This window comes from Danio rerio, chromosome 12 (genome assembly GCF_052040795.2).
Source record: "Danio rerio strain M-AB ecotype USA chromosome 12, GRCz13ab, whole genome shotgun sequence".
NCBI classification, from domain to species: domain Eukaryota; kingdom Metazoa; phylum Chordata; class Actinopteri; order Cypriniformes; family Danionidae; genus Danio; species Danio rerio.
In genome coordinates this window covers 7,277,501-7,300,819 of record NC_141032.1, presented here as the reverse complement: position 1 = coordinate 7,300,819, position 23,319 = coordinate 7,277,501, and the positions used below count along the sequence as shown (strand labels likewise).

General features: G+C 34.4%; 1 protein-coding gene across 51 annotated transcripts in view; it reads left to right on the top strand.

Annotated features, from left to right (window-relative positions):
- The window catches only part of pcdh15b (protocadherin-related 15b), a 513,920-nt gene that overhangs the window by 340,405 nt on the left and 150,196 nt on the right, over positions 1–23,319 (top strand). For all 51 annotated transcript variants that reach the window (XR_015944907.1, XR_015503430.2, XR_015503428.2 and 48 more), the window contains 3 exon segments: positions 1,550–1,682; positions 4,381–4,460; positions 14,057–14,150. Coding sequence is in view for 21 of the 51 variants with exons in the window: in XM_087274983.2 (XP_087131109.1) it covers positions 1,550–1,682; positions 4,381–4,460; positions 14,057–14,150 (307 nt within the window). In the remaining 30 variants the exon portion in view is untranslated.

The window sequence follows — 23,319 nt, the reverse complement described above, 5'->3', positions numbered from 1 at the left end:
TATTTATTTATTTATTTATTTATTTATTTATTTATTTATTTATTTATTTATTTATTTATTTATTTATGTATTTATGTATTTATTTATTAATTTTTTGTTTGTTTGTTAGCACTGTTGTCTCACAGCAAGAAGGTCACTGGTTTAAGTCCCAGCTGGACAAGTTGGCATTTCTGTGTGGAGTTTGCATGTATTTCCTGTGTTGGGGTGGGTTTCCTCCTGGTGCTCCTGTTTCCACCCACAGTCCAAAGACATGCGCTATAGGTGAATTGAATAAACTAAACTGACCGTAGTGTATGAGCGTGTGTGAGTGCATGAGTGTATGGATGTTTCCCAGTACTGGGTTGCAGCTGGAAGGTCATCCGCTATGAAAAAGCTTCTGCTGGATTAGTTGGCAGTTCATTCCACTGTGGTGACCCCTGACAAATAAGGGACTAAGCCAATGGAAATGAATGAATGAATGAATGAATAAATATTCATTCAAAATATTCATTTTATTAGATAATTAGAAAATGTAGTAACTTATTTTTTTACATTTTTCAAAGTCATACCATTATTTTATTAAATACTTTTCAACATATTTTTTTTGTTAACAAAAATTTTGAATAATAATAATAAAAAAGCATTTATTTGTAATAAACATTTTTTGTCAACATCTAAAAAGTTTTACTATTACTTTTACCCTATGATAATGATATGATGATTATTGAGCAGTTAATCAGCATATTGATATGAATTTTGATGTAACTGACTAAATAAATTAATAAACAAACAAACAAACATTTTACATGACAACTTATAAAAAATAAAATAAACAAACAAATACTACTACTACTACTACTTCTAATAATAATAATAATAATAATAATAATAATAATAATAATAATAATAATATTAATCACAGAAATTCCTTTAAAATCCTTAAAATGCTTATAATAGCCTTCAAAAATCCTCTTAAGCTGTTAATCATCATATTGGTATGATTTCTTATGTGACAATATAAATAAATAAATAGATAATAAATAAATAAATATTTATAAATCATCACAGAAGTTTCCTTGAAAACCCATAAAATGTTCATAATAACTTTTAAAAACCTTTTTTAACAGTTAATCTATTATGCTATTGGTATGATTTCTGATTTCTGATAATAAAAAATACAAATGAATAAACAGACAGAACAACAACAATGATAGTTTTTTTAATAATGTATGGTATAATAATGCCTTGGTGAGCATTAAAAAAAACTTGAAGATCTGTATTTTAGACTTTGAGAGCATTTACTTTTATCTCATGAAGTAACTTTTCTTTTTTCTCTTTCTTTTTTGTCACAGTCTGTCACAATGCATTTTACAATTGCCTAGTCTTTGAAGGATGCATGCAAATGCTAAAATAAAGTATCCTAGAAGGTGACATGATTATAAAAGCTCCGAACAACCTTCAAGTCAACCTCACAATCTTGCTTATTTAGTCGGATCGCTCGAGTTCGGAACACAGCCAGGTGAGGGAATAAGATATATTTGTTTAATTGTTTTGCTTTTTGTTTCTCCAGGAGTTCCATTACTACGGTTTACATTGAAGTTCTGCCACCCAACAACCAGAGTCCTCCCCGTTTCCATCAGCTCGTTTACAGCCTGGAGATCAGCGAAGCCATGAGGACTGGAGCCACACTGCTCAACATACAGGTAATGGAGGTCACTTACCAATATGAGCCATTACCTGTTTATAGACCATATTTATGACTAATTGAGTGCTGCAATCAATAAATATTACCTGTATTTAATAGGCCAAGCAAGAAGTTAGCATTATCCTGGTTTTCCCAATATTTTTTTCTCCTTTTAGGGTATGGTAGACAGGGATTTTTCACAAAAAAAAAAAAAATTAATCTGTCCTAATTTACTCTTTCTTTAAATAGATTAATAAATATATGTTGTATAAGATTCAACACTTTACACAGTATGTATTACAACTATTTAAAAACCCTCTTTTTTTTGTCCTCTGAAGGAAAAGTCAAAATATCAGACAGTTTTTAACAATTGATTTTGTTTCAGACCAGCTTGTATTTCTTTCTTCTGCTGAACACAAAGGAAGACTTTTTTTCTACTGTGGAGGTCAATGGTTACAGGTTTTCAGCTTTCTTCAAAATATCTTCTTTTGTGTTCAACAGAGGAAAGAAACTTAAAAATGTTTGGCACCACTTGAAGGAGAGTAAACTGAGTAAATGTGGATTTTTGAGAGAACTATTTCTTTAACTGTAAGCTTGACAAGTTGCTCTTTTCACAAATAAACACAACATTTATTAATTTATTAAAGGCTAAATTAAATCAGCAGAAGTAAAAAAGTTTTAAAAATACAAGATTTAAAAGAATAGTTCATCCAAAGTTAGATTTCTGTCATCATTAAAGGTGCAGTTGGTCATCTGCCAAAATGCTAACATTTGCATAACAGCTTTGAAAACACAGTCCCTTCCTTTATAATACTACCATTCCAAATTAAAAAGTGTATTATATCTAGCACATTTTCAGTTGTGTAGCAAGCAAAGCTTGTCATAATGTACAATATTTCATGCATGCAAGGATTGCTGGTCTCACTTTCTCACATGCTTTGTCCTAAAGCCACTATGGTGCTTGGCTGGCAGTGTGCAGGAATAACACTTATTACTCAGCCTACTTACATACATACATAAGTATAGCCATACTTACATACTTATTACGTAGCCTACTTACTTACATGCTACTTTAGACTGAATATTCAAAGTAACAAGGAAAACAATATAGAGAGCGGGTTGTCGTTGTTCAGTCAATCTGATGTGAATATAAAACCTTCACCTCAGTAAAGCAGGCTAAGCGGAATATTTACTGATGTTTTGTTGTTAAACTAAAAAATCGACATTATGGATGCTGCAAAAGGTCCCTTATGAAATTGAAAATAGTCGCATCAATCTTTCGCAAGGAGATTTCAGTGGCTGAACAATGCTTCTGTGCTTATAATGCATTCATAATACAACACAATCTACATCAGCTTTGCCTGACTGAAATAGTTTTAAAACATACCATTACCTGTCTGAGAGAAATACTTAAGCCATGGTGTTATCCTTCCTCAAGCATGCAAAAGTATCTCCAATGTTGATTAAGGATTCTAAACAGTGGATGTGTCTGCATGAACAGGGGTGCGCAGATTTACAAATCTGCATTTGTTGAAATACAGTTTGAGCTACTTATCAGAATTATGGGAATTATCGGCTTGACAAATTTTTTTTGGATGAACAATTTTAAGTCTTATGCCTCACCCAGAATATAAAATACACAAATACATTTAGATCAATTTAATCATTACTATTGGAATGTGAAGAGACTTTCAACCAGCACAACCAAAAGTGTTTCTGAGGACAATCACCTACTGCACCTTTAACTCATCCACAGCTTGTTTTAATGCTTTTCTTACTTAAAGGTTTGTCTTCTTTTGGATATAGTTGAGTTAATAAAGCATTTATTAGCATACAAAGTAACTTAGTATGTGCCTGAATAATAAGATGTATACATGTTCATTTGAATAGTTTACACAATCGGAATGGTCTTAAACACCAACTATTCTTAAACAACCAGCTTGTACATAATGCAATACTCAATTTAGTAGTGAAAACTGTATCATTAACAAAGTTTGACAATACAATCATTAATCACATTATACAGGTGCTTATAAGTAGGCCCACATGGAATCTGTGAGTGCAGAATTCCACAGATATCTGCAGATGTTTAGCCGATCATTGATTCTGTTTATTTACTAGTTCAAATGCGTGTACATCCATATTCAATCAGTTTTTAAATAAATTTCAGTATAACTATTGGCTTATATGAAAATATTCATATGATTTATTTACAATACAGTTTGTAAAGTAATATTTTCTGTCTTTTAGTAGATGTATTATATGAGACTTGCTTTTTTTTTTTTTTGTTTACCAAATTAAGTGGATCTAATTGGATTTGTATTGTAAACATTAAATAAAAGTTAAAAAGCTATGTTTTTATTTCACATATTAAGGTTTTAGTTATGTTACTCCTAAAATAATTCCCCATAAATCCGCAGATTGCTTACAAAATCCTGCGCAGCAATAGCTAAAAATTTCTGCTGATTCTTTCTGGCCCTAGTTATATGTCAAGAATACAGCATTTGTAGCTGTAGTTATAAACTGCTTACTAATTATTGTATTAATGTAGAGTCAATGTTTAACAAGTCATGAATGATCTAATTGCTAATGCTTAATAAATGATTCATACTGTGTAGTCATCCTAAAATGTTACCGTTTTGGTAAAGTTTGTAGAAGGACACATTCTGAGTATAATTGAATTAGTGTAACGCAAAAATGCTTTCTGTTATTTGCAGGCAACGGACCGTGAAAAAGATCCCATTACATACAGCATCCAGAAAGGAGATCCAAACAATGTCTTTGAAGTCTCCCAAACGTAAGCTCCCTTTGAAAAGCTGCTAACCTGCTATTCTGCCAAAATCCTCCATTTTAGGGTTCAAAAAGCAAGTGAAAGGGATGATTTAATTGGGAGTCAGACACAATAACTTTGCTTTACATGCAGAAAGCAGCTTGTTTTCTTTTGCATGTATATTTGGTTTGCCACTTCCTCACTGTCTTTACTGTTTATTTTACAATGACATAATGATATGAATGTTTTTATAATGATATGAATGTTTCTTGCACATTAAATCAGCATATTTAAAATGATTCTAATAGATTATGATACTTTACAGTATCCGGTTGCTTCACATGCAACATTCAGAGAATCAAACACTTCAGTATAGTATAGTATATAATAAATCAGTATAGTATAGTATAGTATAGTTTTATTTTGTTTTTGTTTTTGTAAAGAGATAATACACAACAATGCATTTGAGCTAAAACAATTATAGGAAAGAAGCATGGAGTGAAGTTATTGCAAAAATGCTAGTTTTTACCTCAAGTGCCTAGACAGAACTTACAGCTCACATATAAAAACAAAACCTCTCTCTCTCTGTTTAGTGTACAAGACACTCCCACACACATAGACACTCAACACATGACCACACTCATTCATCACTAGTGAGTGCAAACTTGTTTTGTTATTAGCCGTTTTTGGTAACACTTTGGGCCCTATCATACACCCGGCACAATGTGGCGCAAGGCGCGGCGCAATACTTGTTTGCTAGTTTCAGCTTGTCGCAAGAGTCTATTTGAGGCGTTGCGCTACGCTGTTTAAATAGCAAATGCATTAGCGCTCATATGTGCGTCCATAGGCGTTCTGGTCTAAAAAGGAAGGCGTTCTGAGGCGCACTGCTGGCGCGTCGCTATTTTGAGAAACTAAAATTAATTTTTCATTTGACCAAAACAAACTCGGTCTAAACTCTGGCGCAGAGTTGCGCCTCGCTTACACACTGCTTAATACGCACAAGAGAGCAATAGGCAAATATCGTTACATATGAAAAAAAAATATTAAGGATATATATAGGATATAAAAAGAATAGATATAGAATATAAATATAAAGGATTAAAATATTACAAAGCATATTATTTTCTAGCCTACATAAATATGAAAAATCACTGCTTTTATGTCTTCATCTCGGGAGGCTTTTTCAGTTCATTCATAACAATTTGCTTTTTTATAATGTTATTATTATTAGCAGTACTATTTATTATATCCATATTTATATTATTAAAAACAAGCTTAGATTTGCCAACCTGTCAGGTTTTAGACCATATGGGGCACAGCATGTGTTTTAGGATATAACTCAGGTTTTTGAGCACACTTCGTTATTATTGTTCATTTATTCGTTTGATGGAAATTAGATCTGAATTTAGAAATAGTTTTGAAATGAATCTTCGCGCTTAACAAACAAAAGTATTTATTTATAGACTAATTGATGTCTGTGCGTAAAGGTTTCCCTATCCAAGAGCGAAAGTGAAAGTGATCCATTATCTCTTATTCTCACGCAGTAGATGCTCTGTTTAACAGTTTTCTGTTAAAAAAAACTGTTAACTGTTTGCTAGTCAAATGCTTAGTTTTTCCACTTAGACTTACTTTACGTCCTGTAAATAGCGAACGCGCTTATGGCGTGACGCAGCTGACTCTTAAAGGGAATGGGAGATGAGACTAATTGGTTTATTCTCAAAACACACCTATAACTTATTAAGAAAATAAACTCAACCCTTTTAGACCATGCGCCTTGGCGCAAAGCGGATTTTCCCATCCGTAAATTAGCAAAAATGCGTTCTGACACGCCCTGAAAGCGTTTGCCCCCTGTGTTTGCGCTCTGCGCATGGACCGTCAAAATAGAGCCCTCAATTTTGATGGTCCATTTGAGTATTACTAGACGGTCTGCTTAATATCTGTTGATACTGCTCCTTCATCAGACATTTAACTGACTATAAGAAACTTTGCAATGTAACTTAAATTCAACAAAAAAACCATCAAAATAAAATCTGACCCCATTTTCGTTATCAGCTGTTTAACTGGTCACAAGCGCTAACATTTGAAAATTGATGCATGGTATTATCTGTTCAATCAGTCTTTATTCATTTTCCAAAGGCAATTTGGTTGCAGCATATAAGCATGTCACACATAATATACAAAAGCTAATTGTACAATACAAATTGTACCCTAATGGGATGAATGAAAGGGATGAATGAAAGTTTAAACCGATTTGTTTTACTAATAGGAGTTCTGTATCGAATATCAGAAGGGAGAAGGTAAAACTTGTGGTGTATAGGATGGGAATCATCTGACAGAAAACTTGTCCATGGTATAACTGAGCCATGGTCATCTGTTTTCTCCCTGTTATTTTTCTTCCTAGGTTCACAATTTTCTCCAAACAACTCTTATTTGTCACACTTAGAGAATTGAACCAACAAAGCAAAGAAAATGTGACTGAACGTGTGAACTGTAAAACATGTTCTTTATCTATGTTTAATGTATTTATCTATGTTATTTATCATTTATCTATGTTAAAAGATCTTAATTTCTGTAAGCAGTATAGTCTTTGTTGGTGGAGAGGAGACAGAGTGAGGAAACCAATTACTATATGGGGAGGTTTAGGAGGCCATGATGGACAGAGGCCAGTGGACAAATCTGGCCAGGATACCGGGGTTAAACCCCTACTCTTTTTCGAAGGACATCCTGGGATTTTTTAACAGAGAGTCAGGACCTCGGTTTAACGTCTCATCTGAAAGACGGCGCTCACTGAGCAGTATAGAGTCACCGTCGCTATACTGGGGCATTAGGACCCACACAGACCACAGGTTGGGCGCCCCCTGCTGGCCTCACTAACACTACCTCCGGCAGCAACTTGGCTTTCCCATGTGGTCTGCCATCCAGGCACTGACTGGGCGCAGCCCTGCTTAGCTTCAGTTTGTGACCATGCGAGAGTTGCTGAGAGCTAGCTGCCGGCAATCATTTCTGAATGATTGTGTGACAACACCAATTTTGCAACAATAAATGACTTTTTTTAAATAGATAATAATAAAAAGGGGGCAGCACAGTGGCACAGTGGGTAGCACAATCACCTCACAGCAAGAAGGTTGCTGGTTTAAGCCCCGGCATAATCAGTTGGCGCATCTGTACGAAGTTTGCATGTTCTCCCAGCGTTTGCGTGGGTTGCCACCGGGTGCTCCGGTTTTCCCCACAGTCCAAAGACATGCGGTACAGGTGAATTAGGTGAGCAAAATTGTCCGTGGTGTAAGTGTGTGAATGAGTGTGTATGTATATTTCCCAGTGAGGGGTTGCAGCTGGAAGGGCATCCGCTGCGTAAAACAGATGCTGGATAAGTTGGCGGTTCATTCCACTGTGGCGACCCCTGATTAATAAAGGGACTAAGCCCAAAAGAAAATGAATGAATGAATGAACAAATGAATGAATAAATAATAAAAAGGGTCACACTTACATTAATGTTCCATTACGTAATGTTAGTTAATGAACAATATTTGTAAATAATTTTCTTAACCATAGTTCAATTTACTGTATTTTTACATGCTTGTTAATATTAGTTAGTAGTCTGTTTGCTTGCATGAACTATCAATGAACAACTTTATTTGTATTAACTAAAGTTTCACAAAGATGCCAATATGTTGTAATAAATGTATTGTTTATTGTTTGTTCAGGTTAAATACACTAATTGACAATAACTAATTGAATCTTACTGTAAAGTGTTATCACAAAAATGTCATTTTAAATGTATATTTGACCCCAAAAATATTAAAAATCATAATTGCACCCTTTGCTCTACACATACAGGAATACTCAGAGAAACAAAGGCTTATTCTCTATGAAATATGTATTTTGGTTGGCCACGTCCTGAAATGCACTGGATGCAGATTACATTCTGACACAAACATGATGCATAATTAATAAGACCTGATGAAAAAATGAATTCCCCCTTCCAACAACAACTTAATATGTTTCAGCTTCTGCAGTGGAGGACCAAGAATACTTTTTAGAGCAGCTCCTTAGATCGGTTTATTAGATTTAGCACTCCGTAGATAGAGTAAACGACATTAGGTTAGGATGGTGGCTGATATCTCACACTCTCTTTCTTTTAGTAATGCGTTTAGTAAAGCATATTACACTGCTTAGTGTGTGTATAGGGCACCAAAGGGCATTTCAGCTTTAGCCCAAATAAACTCCTGATCCTCTTCTCCAGTTATTTAGGAGGAGGTTGCAAACGCATGTCTAATGATGCTGTCCTTACAGTGCAGCAAATAAGGAATGTTACAACTGTGGTTAAGATTCTCAAACTACATGGGCCTTTTTCTTATAGTTACTATCATTTCTTCTCCTCAGTCCCACAATGCTTTCCACTCCCCACAGAGTTTTCGATAGAATTGTCTGTTAGAGAGGATTGTGTGGAGTCTGGAAAAGTCTGGCTGGAGGGTGAATATGATAATATAAAGTACATGTTTAAAAAAGCACTTTCATGGGGGTTGGAAGTGCGGGGGGATCCTTTCATGAAGTAAGCGGAATGGAATTTTAAAGCGGAATTATTCGGGAAAGTTCAAAATGACTGTGATAGGTTTTCAAGCAAAAGAGATGTAAGAGCTTTAAATGGATTTCGAGATGTTCGACACTTCACTAAGGCTAAATTGACAACTCGTCTGCTTTGTTTTGGTGCCAAGATGCGTCTGATAACTTGGTGGCACTTTACACGAAGGTTAGATTCATTACCAGTTAAAGGGATAGTTCACACAAGAACTCAAATGCACTGGCTATAGGTAAATACAGACTTTTTCTCTTCAGTAGAACATTAAAGAAGTTGTTTTAGCTGAATCAGTGATGTGTAGAATGCAAGTCAACTGTGTTTGAGGCTAAAACTTAAGAATGAAGCAACTTATAGTCTGCAAACTCACTTTTTTTCAATTCGATAGATAGATAGATAGATAGATAGATAGATAGATAGATAGATAGATAGATAGATAGATAGATAGATAGATAGATAGATAGATAGATAGATAGATAGATAGATAGATAGATAGATAGATAGATAGATAGATAGATAGATAGATAAATAGATGGATGGATGGATGGATGGATGGATGGATGGATGGATGGATGGATGGATGGATGGTTGGTTGGATAGTTAGTTAGTTAGTTAGTTAGTTAGTTAGTTAGTAAGTAGTAAATCCCTGCTGTTTTTGTTTTTTTCAAATATTTCAAGTTGATATGCTTCAAAATAATGATATGAAATTATTTTGGACAACACTAAGCCAGACCGTGGGACCCTAAACCTGTCACTACTTAAATTGCAGCCAGCAACTTATTGCTTGTACACATACAGTAACATACTTAAGAGACTCAACATCATTAAGTTCTCCAATATACTCTGCGCAAAGTTTTCATTCTTTGCTTAGATGAAAACACCTATGCAATACACTGTAAATGTTTAGCAGATTTCACTCAAAAAATTCTCCATGGTTTTCCAAATGTCATATTTACTTTACCTCACCATGAGCACTGGGGCAGTATCTCTGTAATTACTTTGGGGAACCATGCATTTACAGTAGAGTATGTGCATTTATTCATATCTATCCCGCCTGATGTAAGAGAGTTGCAAAAGTAACTTCAAAGTTTCTCAAAGTTTTACATTTTTAGTTTCACTGAATACCCTTTTTTGATAGGGGAGGATGTTTGATAGTACGATATTCTTTTAATTAAAAAAGGCACAGCAAAAAATAAACCCTATTATAATAGTCATCATTTGAAAGTCAACTTGCTGAATTAAATGATCAACTCAGAGCAAGTCAACAACCCACTGATTCATTACATCAAGTCTGCTGATAACAACTCACTGATTCAAATGATTCATTAGAGCAAGTCTGCATTTAACGATTCACTGGTACATCTGATCCATTTAGAACAAATCTGTAGTTAATGACTTACTGATTCAAATGATCCATTTAGCACGAGTCTGCAGTTAATGACTCAGCGATTCAAATGATCCATTTAGAGCAAGAATGCAGTTAACGACTCACTGGAACAAATGATCCATTTAGAACAAATCTGTAGTTAATGACTCACTGATTCAAATGAACTATTTACAGCAAATCTGCAGTTAAATACATACTAAATTTAAAAAAAAAAAAAATTTTTAAATGTCCAGTCAGTGACTCGCTGATTTAAGTTATCAGTTTAGCACAAGTCTGCAGTGAATGACTCACTGGTTCAGATGATCTGTTTAGAGCAAATCTGGAATTAATGACTCACTGATTCAAATCATCCATTTTAGCACAAGTCTGCAGTTAACAACTCACTGATTCAAATGATCAATTTGGCACAAATCTACAGTGAACAACTCACTGATTCAAATGATCGATTTAGCACAAGTCTGCAGTGAATGACTCACTGATTCAGATGATCCATTTAGAGCAAATCTGTAATTAATGAAATCTGCAGTTACCAACTTGCTGGTTCAAATGATATATTCAGCAAGTCAGCAACTCACTGATTCAAATGATTCATTAGAGCAAGTGTGTAGTTAACGACTCACTGCTTCAAGTCATCCATTTAAAAAAAAAAAAAAAAAAACTGTAGTCAATGACTCACTAATTTAAATGATCTGTTTAGCACAAGTCTGCAGACAATGACTCATTGATTCAGATAATCCATTTAGAGCAAATCTGCAGTAATGACTCACTGATTCAATTGATCTCTTTACCACAAGTTTGCAGTCAATGACTCATTGATTCAGATAATCCATTTAGAGCAAATCTGCAGTAACGACTCACTGATTCAATTAATCTCTTTAGCACAAGTCTGCAGTCAATGACTCATTGATTCAAATAATCCATTTAGCCACAAGTCTGCAGTCAATGACTCACTGATTCAAATGATCCATTTAGAGAAAATCGGCAATAATCAGAGCAAAATCTGCAGATAGTGACTCACTGATTCAAATGATTTTGCATGATGTAAAGAGTTGCAAAAGTATCTTCAGAGTTTCTCAAAGTTTTACATCTTTAAATTCGCTGAATACCCTATTTTTGATTAGTGAAGATATTGCACAATACAAAAACTCTTATAATATAATAGACACAGCATCCTTTTATAATAGTCATCATGTGAAAGTCTTCAAATTTCACGTCTTCCAGCAATAAGTACAATTAGCCAGATATAAATGGCATTTCAAGAAGCAGCATGTCGGATTGAGTTTATCTTGCAGCAGCTGCTTATAACAGTGCAAATAAACGGCTGTATTCTATCATTTCAATTGACGTTCATTCAGTAAGGAAGTAATTTAGGGCGCACACATGCTTTTAGACATTTACTGACAACACCAGTTTGCAGTGAATGCATGATGAATATACATGGGGCCTTCCAGAGCCTTGAAGGTGCTGCTTTGAATTTGTTTATTTCATTTATAGCGGTGTCCATCCGTCCCACAGATCCTCTGGTGGGGGGGTTTACGGCACATGTTGTGTCAGGACAGAATTTTGATTGGCTGTTTGTTTGAGAACATGAAAGAACAAATTGGCTGAATAGTGGGACCACTTTTGGACATGGTGTTTCAGTGTGGTCGTTTTCAGCAAACACTTAGCTTTTTTAATGCACTAAATGTGTGGAAACACGGCAATGCATTTTTCATTCTTATATGCTTGAATTAAGCTCATATTCATTATTTTAATTTTAGAAATGTTTGTGTACCTGTTTTATGTGACAGAGCTGAAGTTATTCTTCAAATGAAAGAGAAGAACAAAAACACCCTTGAATATCAATGGCTTAAAAGTGTGATGAAATTAGTACTGTTAAAGATTTATATCTCGCATAATACCTTGTTTACTTCCCTTTGGGGTTTTTAATTTGCAAATGTTCAAAGGTCCCCTAGAGATTATCCCATTTTAAAAAGAATTATATTAGGATCTCAACGGGAATAAATAACACAATTGTTACTTATTAGCATTTTAAACATAATAGAGCACAATTAGATCTTGCTGAGATATTTTACAATATTTGTTGTTGTGGTTTTTTTCTTGACAGTGTTCTAAAAGGAAATGTTGCACTAAAAGATCTTTTCATATTTCCAAGAGCCTTTAAAAAGTTTTGAGTTTCGAGTTTCTCTGGATTTATAATTTATAGTTTTTAATGTGTTTAAGGAACCTTTTTATTTATGAAGGCATTTCTTGTAGTTTTTTATTTTTTATTTTGCATGAAATAACATAAAGGGGTCAGGTGTTCCTTCATTCATTTTCTTTTCAGCTGAGTCCCTTTATTTATCAGGGGTCCCCGCTGTGGAATGAACCGCCAACTTAGCCAGCATATGTTTTACGCAGCGGATGCCCTTCCTGCTGCAACCCATCACTGGGAAACACCCATACACCCTCATTCACACACATACACTATCTCTCTATCTATCTATCTATCTATCTATCTATCTATCTACCTACCTACCTACCTACGTACGTACGTACGTACAAATAGATAGATAGATAGATAGATAGATAGATAGATAGATAGATAGATAGATAGATAGATAGATAGATAGATAGATAGATAGATAGATAGATAGATAGATAGATAGATAGATAGGTATTCACCTATATATAATATTTAATTTAATGTAATATTTTTTTTATAATTGAATTAAAATATATATATATATATATATATATATATATATATATATATATATATATATATATATATATATATATATATATTTAATTATTGTAATTTAATTGTATTTATTTTACAAATTTTATTATTTTTATTATTTGTTACATTATTTTTTATTTTAAATTTACATTTTATTTAATTTTTTATTTGTTATTTCGTTTTGTCATTTTTGTTTTAATTAAATTTTTTATATATATTTTTGATAATTTAATTGAATAATTCAATTGAATAATTGAATTGTATTTCATTGTATTTCATTTTATTGTTTTTTATTATTTATTTTATTATTTTTATCATTTTAAATTTTTATTTTATTTTATTTTATACTTTTATTTATTTATTTTTTATGTACTCCAAAATGAAGATGGCCACCATTGACTTCTACAACATTCACATTATAGAGTTTAGCATATATCTTACTTTTCCTCAAGAGATCATTTAAACTTTCACTGGCATGCAAACAAATATAAAAGTTACCACATGCACTTTACACTACAACTTATTTGAATGAGGCACAATCTTTCACTCAACGGCTGCTGTTCCCTGACAACAATTAATTCAGTCCTAATCGTCCCCAGGCACACATAAAAAAAAAATTTAAAAAATGTCCTCAGCCTTTCACATTGCCACAAGTCTCACAAGGCATGAATATATTGCCTGGCCATTTCATTCAGCAGCCCATAATTCCATCCAGCCTGTATTTGATGAACTAATTTCAGCTGAAAATGATTCACTTTGTCTGGATTTGGGCTCTGGCCTGTTGTACCCGTGACATTTCTTTTTCAGCTTTATTTTCTCAGCACACAGTGTGAATGTTAACACTTTCGTCCTGTCCTTCTAAAGCTGCTGTAAAGTTAAAACACTTAGACCTCTGGGCTCTATAATCCTCAGGTTTGTTTCTGACTTTGCTCTTCCAGGTCTGGGCTATTGTTGCTGGCGAAGACATTGGACAGAGAGATCACAGATCACTACACACTAACAGTCACAGCTTCTGACGGCAAACCAGATGGGGTAAGACCATTTTTACTTCACTACTGTACTTTTCTAGGTATATTTTCATCATTAGTTATTGTTTTATTATTATTTTAGGAAACTTCTACTTTTACTTTGTTGTTATACACAAATCAGTCTCATATCTGTTCACAAATTACTCTCCTTCATTCATGAGTTTGACTTCTGATTCTGTTCTTGAGTCAGCAAGTCAGTGATTCAAATGATCCACTCAGAGTAGGTCTGCAGTTAACGACACAGTGATTCATGTGATTCATTGAGAGCAAGTCTACAATTAATGAATTCATGATTCAAATAATCCATTCAGAGCAAGTCTGTAGTTGACAACTCACTGATTTAAGTGAATTATTCAGAGCAAGTCTCCAGATAATGACTCACTGATTAAAATGATCAATTTAGAGCAAGTCTGCAATTAATGACTCACTAAGTCAAATGATCAATTCTGAGTAAGTCTGCAATTATAGACTCACTGATTCAAATGATTCAAACAAAGTACGTGCAGTTAATGACTCACTGATTCGAATGATCCATTCAGCACAAATCTGCAGTTAATGACTCACTAGATAGAATTATCCATTCAGAGCAATTCTGCAGTTAATGAATCACTGACTCAAATTATTCATTCAGAGAAAGTCTGCAGTTAATGACTCACTGATTCAAATGATCCAATCAAAGTAATCCTGCAGTTATTGATTCAAATGATTCATTGAGAGCAAGTTTGCAGTTAATGATTAATAATTCAAGTAATCCATTCAGAGCAAGTCTGTAGTTACCAACTCCCTGATTAAAATGATTAAATAATCATTTCGTTATCTCCAAATAAAGACTCACTGATTCAAATGAAGGCTGCAGTTAACAAATAATGATTCAAATGATCCATTCAGAGCAAGTCTGCAGTAGCATCTCACTGATTCAAATGATCCAATCACAAGAGTTTGCATTTAGCAAATGATTCAACTGACCCAAACAAAATAAGGTATGTGGTTAATGACTCACTGATTCAAATGATCCAATGAGAGCAAGTCTGCAGTGAACATCTCACTGAATCAAATGATCCAATCAAAGTAAGTATGCGGTTAATGACTAACTGATTTAAATGATCCATTTAGATATAGTCTGCAGTTAATGACTCACTGACTCAAAATATTAATTCAGAGCAAGTTTGCAGTAACGAGTTCTAAGTATTAATAATATTTATACTATAGCTTGATTTCTTAAAAAGTTACACATTTATTTTTCTATTGTGTTTCATATACAGTCTGCCAGCACAGATATATTGTGAATATGGTTTATTTCATTATTTTCTCTTGTTTGCACACTGAATTACCATTATTTTTCAGTATGGTTGTTAATGCATGATGGTTTTGGTTATCGAATAAAAATAAAAAGGTTGTAGCGCCAAACATTCATCTAAAGACCTAGACAAATATTATAAGATCCAAAATCTACAAATAAGATTCATCCAAATTCATCCATTTATTGCTAAGATGTCAAGAGGTTCGTTAATGAGATATTTTCCTGCAAAGCAAATAATTCATCATTACATTATAATCAACATCATAAAAGATAAGATGTTGTTTAAAGAGTGAGCAGTATACATAGTTAACCTGCAGTTACATCTAACGTTTATAATACATTTTCAATAAAGTGCATGTGTGTATTATAAGTAGGGCCAGACAGAATCTGCAGACATTTTTTGCTATTTCTGCAGAGAATTAAGTTAAATCTGCGGATTATGCGGAATGATTTTAGGAGTATCATAACTAAAAACTTAATTTATGTAATAAATAATTATATATTTTTTTGTTTTATTTATTGTTTACAATCTATTTCGATTCATTTATTTGGTAAACAAAGCAAGTCTCCTATATAATAGATCTACTAAAAGACAGAAAATGTTACTTCACAAATTGTATTGTAAATAAATCATATGAAAATTTTCATATTACAATTATTGTATCACAATAATATTAGTGTAATTAATTTAAAAACTGAATAAATCTAAATTTATACACAATGACAGGCTAAACAGTTCTGCGAGTTCTGCGCACACAGTTTCCGTGTTTGCCTAATTACAAGCAAAACATTGTAAAGTCTTTTTTAATGCTTCAGCACACTAAAAATCAAAAACTTTTGTATTCTGATTTAGAATATTGAAATCGTCGTTATACTTTTACCAGTGTGTGATTTATTATGGTATCTGTATGTTTACCCAAGTGTACTTCATCTATCACTGAGTACGACTGAAGTCTGTCAGTCCATCACACTCCACTGAATACCAAAGACTGCATGAGCTGCGGTTCTCGAGATCCTAATCGAATCTTCTGCTTAAACAGACAGAACATGTAGACACTGTGCAACATGTCAAGCTGTGACTTGTCAGCAGGCCCGGATTGGCTAATCGGAAGGACCGGGAGAATTCCCGGTGGGCCGGTCCGTTTTTTGGCCGCGAGGGCCGGTGTCCCTCGTTCAATCTGTTGCTCTCAGCAGTCACACTTTTTAAAAATACTTTATTCATTTACTTGACCACAGCCTTCTTATTCATTATTTTACCGCAGCTCTGCTCTTTTATCTATTCTCTCGTAGTCTCGTGAGCTGGATGCAGCCTGCAGGTTAATGATGATATAACTAGATAAGTCACTATTCTATGTACATCTGTTGTGGTACAGTGGTTAGTACGTTAGATTAAGACGCGGCCAACCTGGGTTCGGTCCTTGTCTGAATGATAAAATTTTTTTTTCATTTTTATTGTTAAGACATATAATACTGTAAGGGTTGTTGAACAATTGAAGTTCTAAAAGAGCTGTTTTCTCAAAAAAAGACGTGATAGTGAAATTAGAAACTGAATTGGAAATAACCTTATTTTAATATAGTCAGTGGTGAACTGAGGTTGGCCGGTCTGAGGCTTGAAACTCCAGGGCTGAAAAAGAGTCCCACTCCGGCCCTGCTTGTCAGTCATGTTGACGCAGACAGAAGAGGAGATGTAAAAGATGGAATTATTTGCAGTATGGATATATAATAAAGGGCCCTTGGAATCAAAATATATAGAGTTGAAGTCAGAAATATTAGCCCTCCTGAATTATTAGCCCACCTGTGTATTTTTTTTCTCCAATTTCTTGATTTTTTTCAACACATTTGTAAAGTTACTAGTTTTAATAGCCAATTTATTTTATCTTTCAAATATTTTATTTTTTATTTTTATCTTTATCAAAGCACTTCCCAGGAGCTTTAACACCACTTTATGTAAACACAATGCTGACAAATGAAAATAAATGACATTTTTTATGATTAATCTGTTTAGTTAGTCAGCTAGACAGTCAAATCACTCTTGCAGTCACTGATTGTTGTTGGTTCATTAATCAGTTTCTTGCTAAATGTTTTGATTTATATAATTATATATAAGTGTAACAACAATATAAATGTATATTCAGTCAATTTTACTTGGATATTAAATACATTAAAGCTAGTTTTACATTTTTTATAATGTTGTTAGTTGTTTGTTAAGAAATACTGAATATATAAATATATATTCAGTTGAAGTCAGAATTATTAAGTTCTTAGCTGACAAGAGTGGCACCAACTGTGGTCTTCTGCTATCCGTCTCAAGGTTCGACGTGTTTTGCATTCAGAGATGCTCTTCTGTAGACCTCGGTTGTAAGGAGTGGTTATTTGAGTTACTGTTGCCTTTATATCAGCTAGAACCAGTCTGGCCATTTTCCTCCGACCTCAAGTCATGCCAACAATGCATTTGCGGCGACAGAACTGCCGCTCACTGGATAATATGTTCTCTTTTTCTGGCCATTCTCTTTTAAACCCTAGTGATGGTTGTGCGTGAAAATCCCAGTAGATCAGCAGTTTCTAAAATACTTAGATCAGCTTGTCTGGCACCAACAACCATGCTAAATTTAAAGTCATTCAGACCTGCAACACATTCCAAAAAAAGTTGTGACGGTAGCAATTTAGGACTGGTAATCGGGTAAACTGGTTAAATAATGATGTGATTTGAAACAGGTGATGTCAACAGGTGATTGTAATTATGATTTGGTACAAACGCAGCTTCCAAGAAAGGTCTAGTCCTTTAGGAGCAAAGATGGGCTGAGGGTCACCAGTTTGCCAACAGATACGTGAGAAAATGATTGAAATGTTTAAAAAAATGTTTGCTAATGACAGATAGAAGACATTTGGATATTTCACATTCAACAGTGCATAACATCACTAAATTATTCAAGGAATCTTGAGGATTTTCAGTGACAAGAGGACAAGAGTGCAAACCTAAGCTGAACAACTGTAATCTCAGATCTCAGATCCCTCAGGCGGCACTGCACACAAGAATCCTCATTCATCTATAAGCGATATCAACACATGGGCTCAGGACTACTTTGACAAAACTTTGTCAAGTACCATAATACATAGTTGCATCCTCCTATGTTTACAGTGTCCAGAAGCGCTGTTACCTTCTCGGGCTCAGAGGCATCTGGGATGGATCATCATACAGTGGAATCATGCACTGTGGCCAGATTAATCAATATTTCAATTATTTTTGGGGGAGAAAATGATCATCTAGACCAGGGTTCATTCAAGAACACATCTTTTCCAGGGATCCCCATGATATATTGCTTGTTTGGACTACAACCGCAATCGTCTAGATGCAGTGAAACAGAAGTCTCTCATTTACATAATATTGTCAATAGACTGATTGAGCTGTGCTACTGCTAAAGCAGATGAGGAAGATAAGCTGGTTTAGTCTTGCGTTGTTGCTATGTTTAAGTCAATTGTGCAAGCAGAGCGGCAGCAGCAGAGCAGAAGCTGTGTATACAGAGCCGAAGCAGCATTCAGCTTTTGTTCTTTCACGCAGGCAATGTTTGTAGGCGCAGATTGTGTACTAAAAATACAGATGAGAATCCATTGTTTTACCTTTTTCTTTTGTACACACCCAAGGACTGTCTTTCTCCTGCTTTGATTTGAACCACTTCGTCGTATAAAGTTATTGTGTAAAGTTTAAATTGAATTGCATAAAGTTATAACCTAACATTGTTTCCTTTATTCAGTCTATTACTCACTATTATTAGTCACTCAAGTCAAACCAATTGCTATTTGCTTTTCATTAATTTCTGGCAAAAGCATTTGATTCCTTTTGTCTTTGTGCTCATTACAGTATTATATAAATGTAATTACGAAAGTTGATTAAAATTCGAGAAATAACGCTTATTATGATTAGAATCAAAGTGAAGGAAACGTTGATTAATTTATGCAAATAAAAATCAATTAAACAAAAAATTCCTTCACTCACTGATTGTCGCTCAATCGTTCTTTTTGAATATACCACTTACTGGCCACTTTATTAGGAACACCTTACTAGAACCAGAGACTGCCTTTATCCTTAAGGCATAAATAATTCCCCAGAGATATTGGTACATAATGACATGATATTATCACGCAGTTACTGCAGATTTGTCGGCTACAGATCCATGACATCTATGATCTCCACCACATTCCAAAGGTGTTCCATTGGGTTGAGATCTGGTGACTGTGGTGGCCATTTGAGTACAGTGAACTCATTGTCATGTTCAAGAAACCAGTCTGAGATGATTCACGCTTTATGACATGGCACATTATCCTGCTGGAAGTAGCCATCAGAAGATGTGTACGCTGTGGTCATAAAGGGATGGACATAGTCAGCAACAATATGTTGCAGCAGAAATCAAAACTCATCAGACCAGGCAACGTTTTTCCAATCTTCTATTGTCCAATTTTGGTGAGTCGGTGCGAATTGTAGTCTTAGTTTCCTGTTCTTAGCTGAAAGGAGTGGCTCTCGGTGTGGTCTTCTGCTTCTGTTGCCCATCTGCCTCGAGGTTGGACTTGTTGTGTGTTCAGAGATTCTCTTCTGCATACCTCGGTTGTAACGAGTGCTTATTTGAGTTACTGTTGCCTTTTTGTCAGCTGGAACCAGTCTGGCCATTCTCCTTTGGCATCAACAAGGCATTTGCGCCCACAGAACTGCCGCTCACTGGATATTTTCTCTCTTTCGGACCATTCTCTGTAAACCCTAGAGATGGTTGTGCATGAAAATCTCTGTAGATCAGCAGTTTCTGAAATACTCTGATCAGCCTGTCTGGCACCAACAACCATGCTACATTTTAAGTCACTTAAATCACCTTTCTTCTCTTATTATTATTTTTAATTTTATTATTTATATCAAACAAATATATTTTTAATAAATTAAAATAAAATTAGTATTATATATTTTTTCCAGATATTTCCTGTGGTCTTAGAAAAGGCTTCACAGTGATTAATATGGAAGAGAGTGAGGTTCATCTTACAATGCAGGGATTATGCTGAATGATTGAGATCAACAAGCTGAACATTTATTTATTAATTTATATATTTATTATTAATTATGATGTACCGTCTTTTGCTCTTTAAGCTGATCTCCCTTACTGCGTGAACCAACAGAGAAAATCACTTAGTATTCCTCTATAAAGAGATGCCTGGATTTACAACCCACTTCAAGGATGTCTAAAGTGTTCACCTCCAAACTCAAGGATAATCACTCGCCTTCCTCAGGAAGAAAGTGCATAAAGATCTGGCTTTAAGCACAATGGTGTCCATTTATATCTTACACTGTCAAGGTGCTTGTCAGATGCTAGAATTATGTTACATCGGAGTCGCATGTCTTTGCCTTTACTGTCAATTTAACGTAGCCTTTACAAACAAATGAAGGAGATTCCGATGGTTTAATGACCTCTAGAATAATTCAAAGCACATAATTGGCAGATGCGATCTCTTTTGAGAAGGACGTTCCTGTTTGCTCATGAAAGTATGAGGAAAAAACAGTAGGTTTTATTCCTATCTTGCAATTTACCCACAAGTGTCTCCTCCGGACTGTTCTGCTTCTGAGAATCAAAGGTGAGGTTGAAAAGTGAGATGGGTGTAGAAGGTGCGGTTTGGATGGTTTTTAAAATTCAGTGACCTTTGCTAAACCTCCTGGTCATTAGCCAATTTAATAAACAGTTCCTGCACTGGAGAGGTGGGAAATCGGCTCCCTTTTTTTTTTTTCCTGCCGGCTCTGGGCGACACTGAGGTTGACCTGTGTGTCTGCTGAGGTCACTCGGGTTGCTCTCTGCTTTGCTCGGGGGTATAGATTGATCTGAGAGCCAGACAGATTCACTGGAATGAAGGCCAAAGTCCACAGCAGAGAATTTTTCTTCCCCTGACTGGGTTTAGAGGAACAGACTCAGCTGGATGGCAGTTTTGTATACACAGATATGTGGCATAAAGCCTTGTTCACTATGCAGGCTTAGAGGAAATTCAGAAACTTTCAATCAGCCATTCGATTGGTCAGTTTGTCTTTTTGTATATCGTTGTATCTGTCCTTCCATCTATCCATCCATTTATCCATCCAATTAAAAAAAGAGTTACAAGCATAACTTATGATCTTTGTACTTTGGTGAAATAAGAAAAAAGAAAACTTTAAAGTTCTAAACTGAAAAGTTCTGTGTTTTTTTCTTATGTTTATTAAAAAACTGTAATAATTCATTTCAAATAATTGCATATTTTTTGTATTTTTTATTTTTTTGTATATGCTGTCAATACTAGTTTTTAGAAAGAAAATTGGAATCTGCAAAAATCAGCATTGGCAGAACGCACTTACCAAAAAAATCTGAAATCTAAGTCAGCCAAGAAAATTGCAATCAAACAAACAATTAATCAATCGATCGATCGGTCGGTCGGTCAGTCAATCAATTCTCTGTTCAATCATCAATCAATCAATCAATCAATCAATCAATCAATCAATCAATCAATCAATCAATCAATCAATCAATCAATCAATCATTAAATTAATCAATTAATTCACTGTTTAAATCAATCATTAGTCAGTAATTCAATCAATTAATTAATCAATCAATCAATTCACTGTTTTAACCAATCATTAGTCAGCCAGTGAATCAATTCACTGTTTCAATCAATCAATCAATCAATCAATCAGTCAATTCACTGTATCAATCAATCAATTCACTATATCAATCAGTGAGTCAATCAATTAATCAATCAGTCAATTCACTGTATCAATCAATCAATAAATCAATTCACTGTATCAATCAGTGAGTCAATCAATCAATCAATCAATCAATCATTCAATAAGTCAATTCACTTTTTTAATCAGTCAGTCAATCAGTTCACAGTTTCAATCGATCAATCAATCAATCAATCAATCAATCAATCAATCAATCAATCAATCAATCAGTTAACACTGTTTTAATCAGTCAGTCAATCAGTTCACCGTTTCAATCAATCAATTACTCAACCAACCAACCAACCAACCAACCAACCAACCAACCAACCAACCAACCAACCAACCAACCAACCAACCTACCTACCTACCTACCTACCTACCTACCTACCTACCTACCTACCTACCTATCTATCTATCTATTAGTTGACTGTTTTAATCAATCATTAGTCAGTCAGTCAATCTGTCAATCATTTAATCCAAAAATAAATTAATCAATTAATCTCTCAGTCAATCCTTCAATCAATTTATTTGTTAGTCAATCAGTCAATCAGTTATTCAGTCTGTCTGTCTATCTATCTATGTCTTTCTTTCTTTCAAATGCATAACATACTGAGACATACTGTGACTGAGAATGATTGACCTAATCGTATTTAATTTTTTAAAACCCCCATTGAAGTGAACAGCATAAACTTCTCTTTTTGCAGATTTAAGTTACCATTTAAAAATAAACCAGTAGCAATGAATGTTCGAAGGCATACCTGTTGAATTTTGTTGATAAGACACAGCTCAAGCGATAAAGTTGTGAGTCTTAAAGATGAACTGTGTTCTTCATGTTTCTAATCACAATATGTGAGACCATGTTTGTTGACAAACCAAAGTAGCTTGTGAACATTTGTCTCCGCTCGAGATCAGCTTACCTTATGTTACCCCCGCAGCCAAGTGCAAACTCAGCAGGCTTTATTGTCGGCACATGAAAAATTTACAAGGCCAATCTGCCAAAAAAAAACTCAAGTATTTAAACCTTTAACAAATAAGTCCAGGCAGCAGGAGGGAAAAAAAATCAGCTAATTTATGCAATATTGGTTTCCTTACTTGCCCGTCTGGAATGTTTCCCCCAATCTTTTATGTTTGAGGGGAAAAAACAAGATTGAGTCT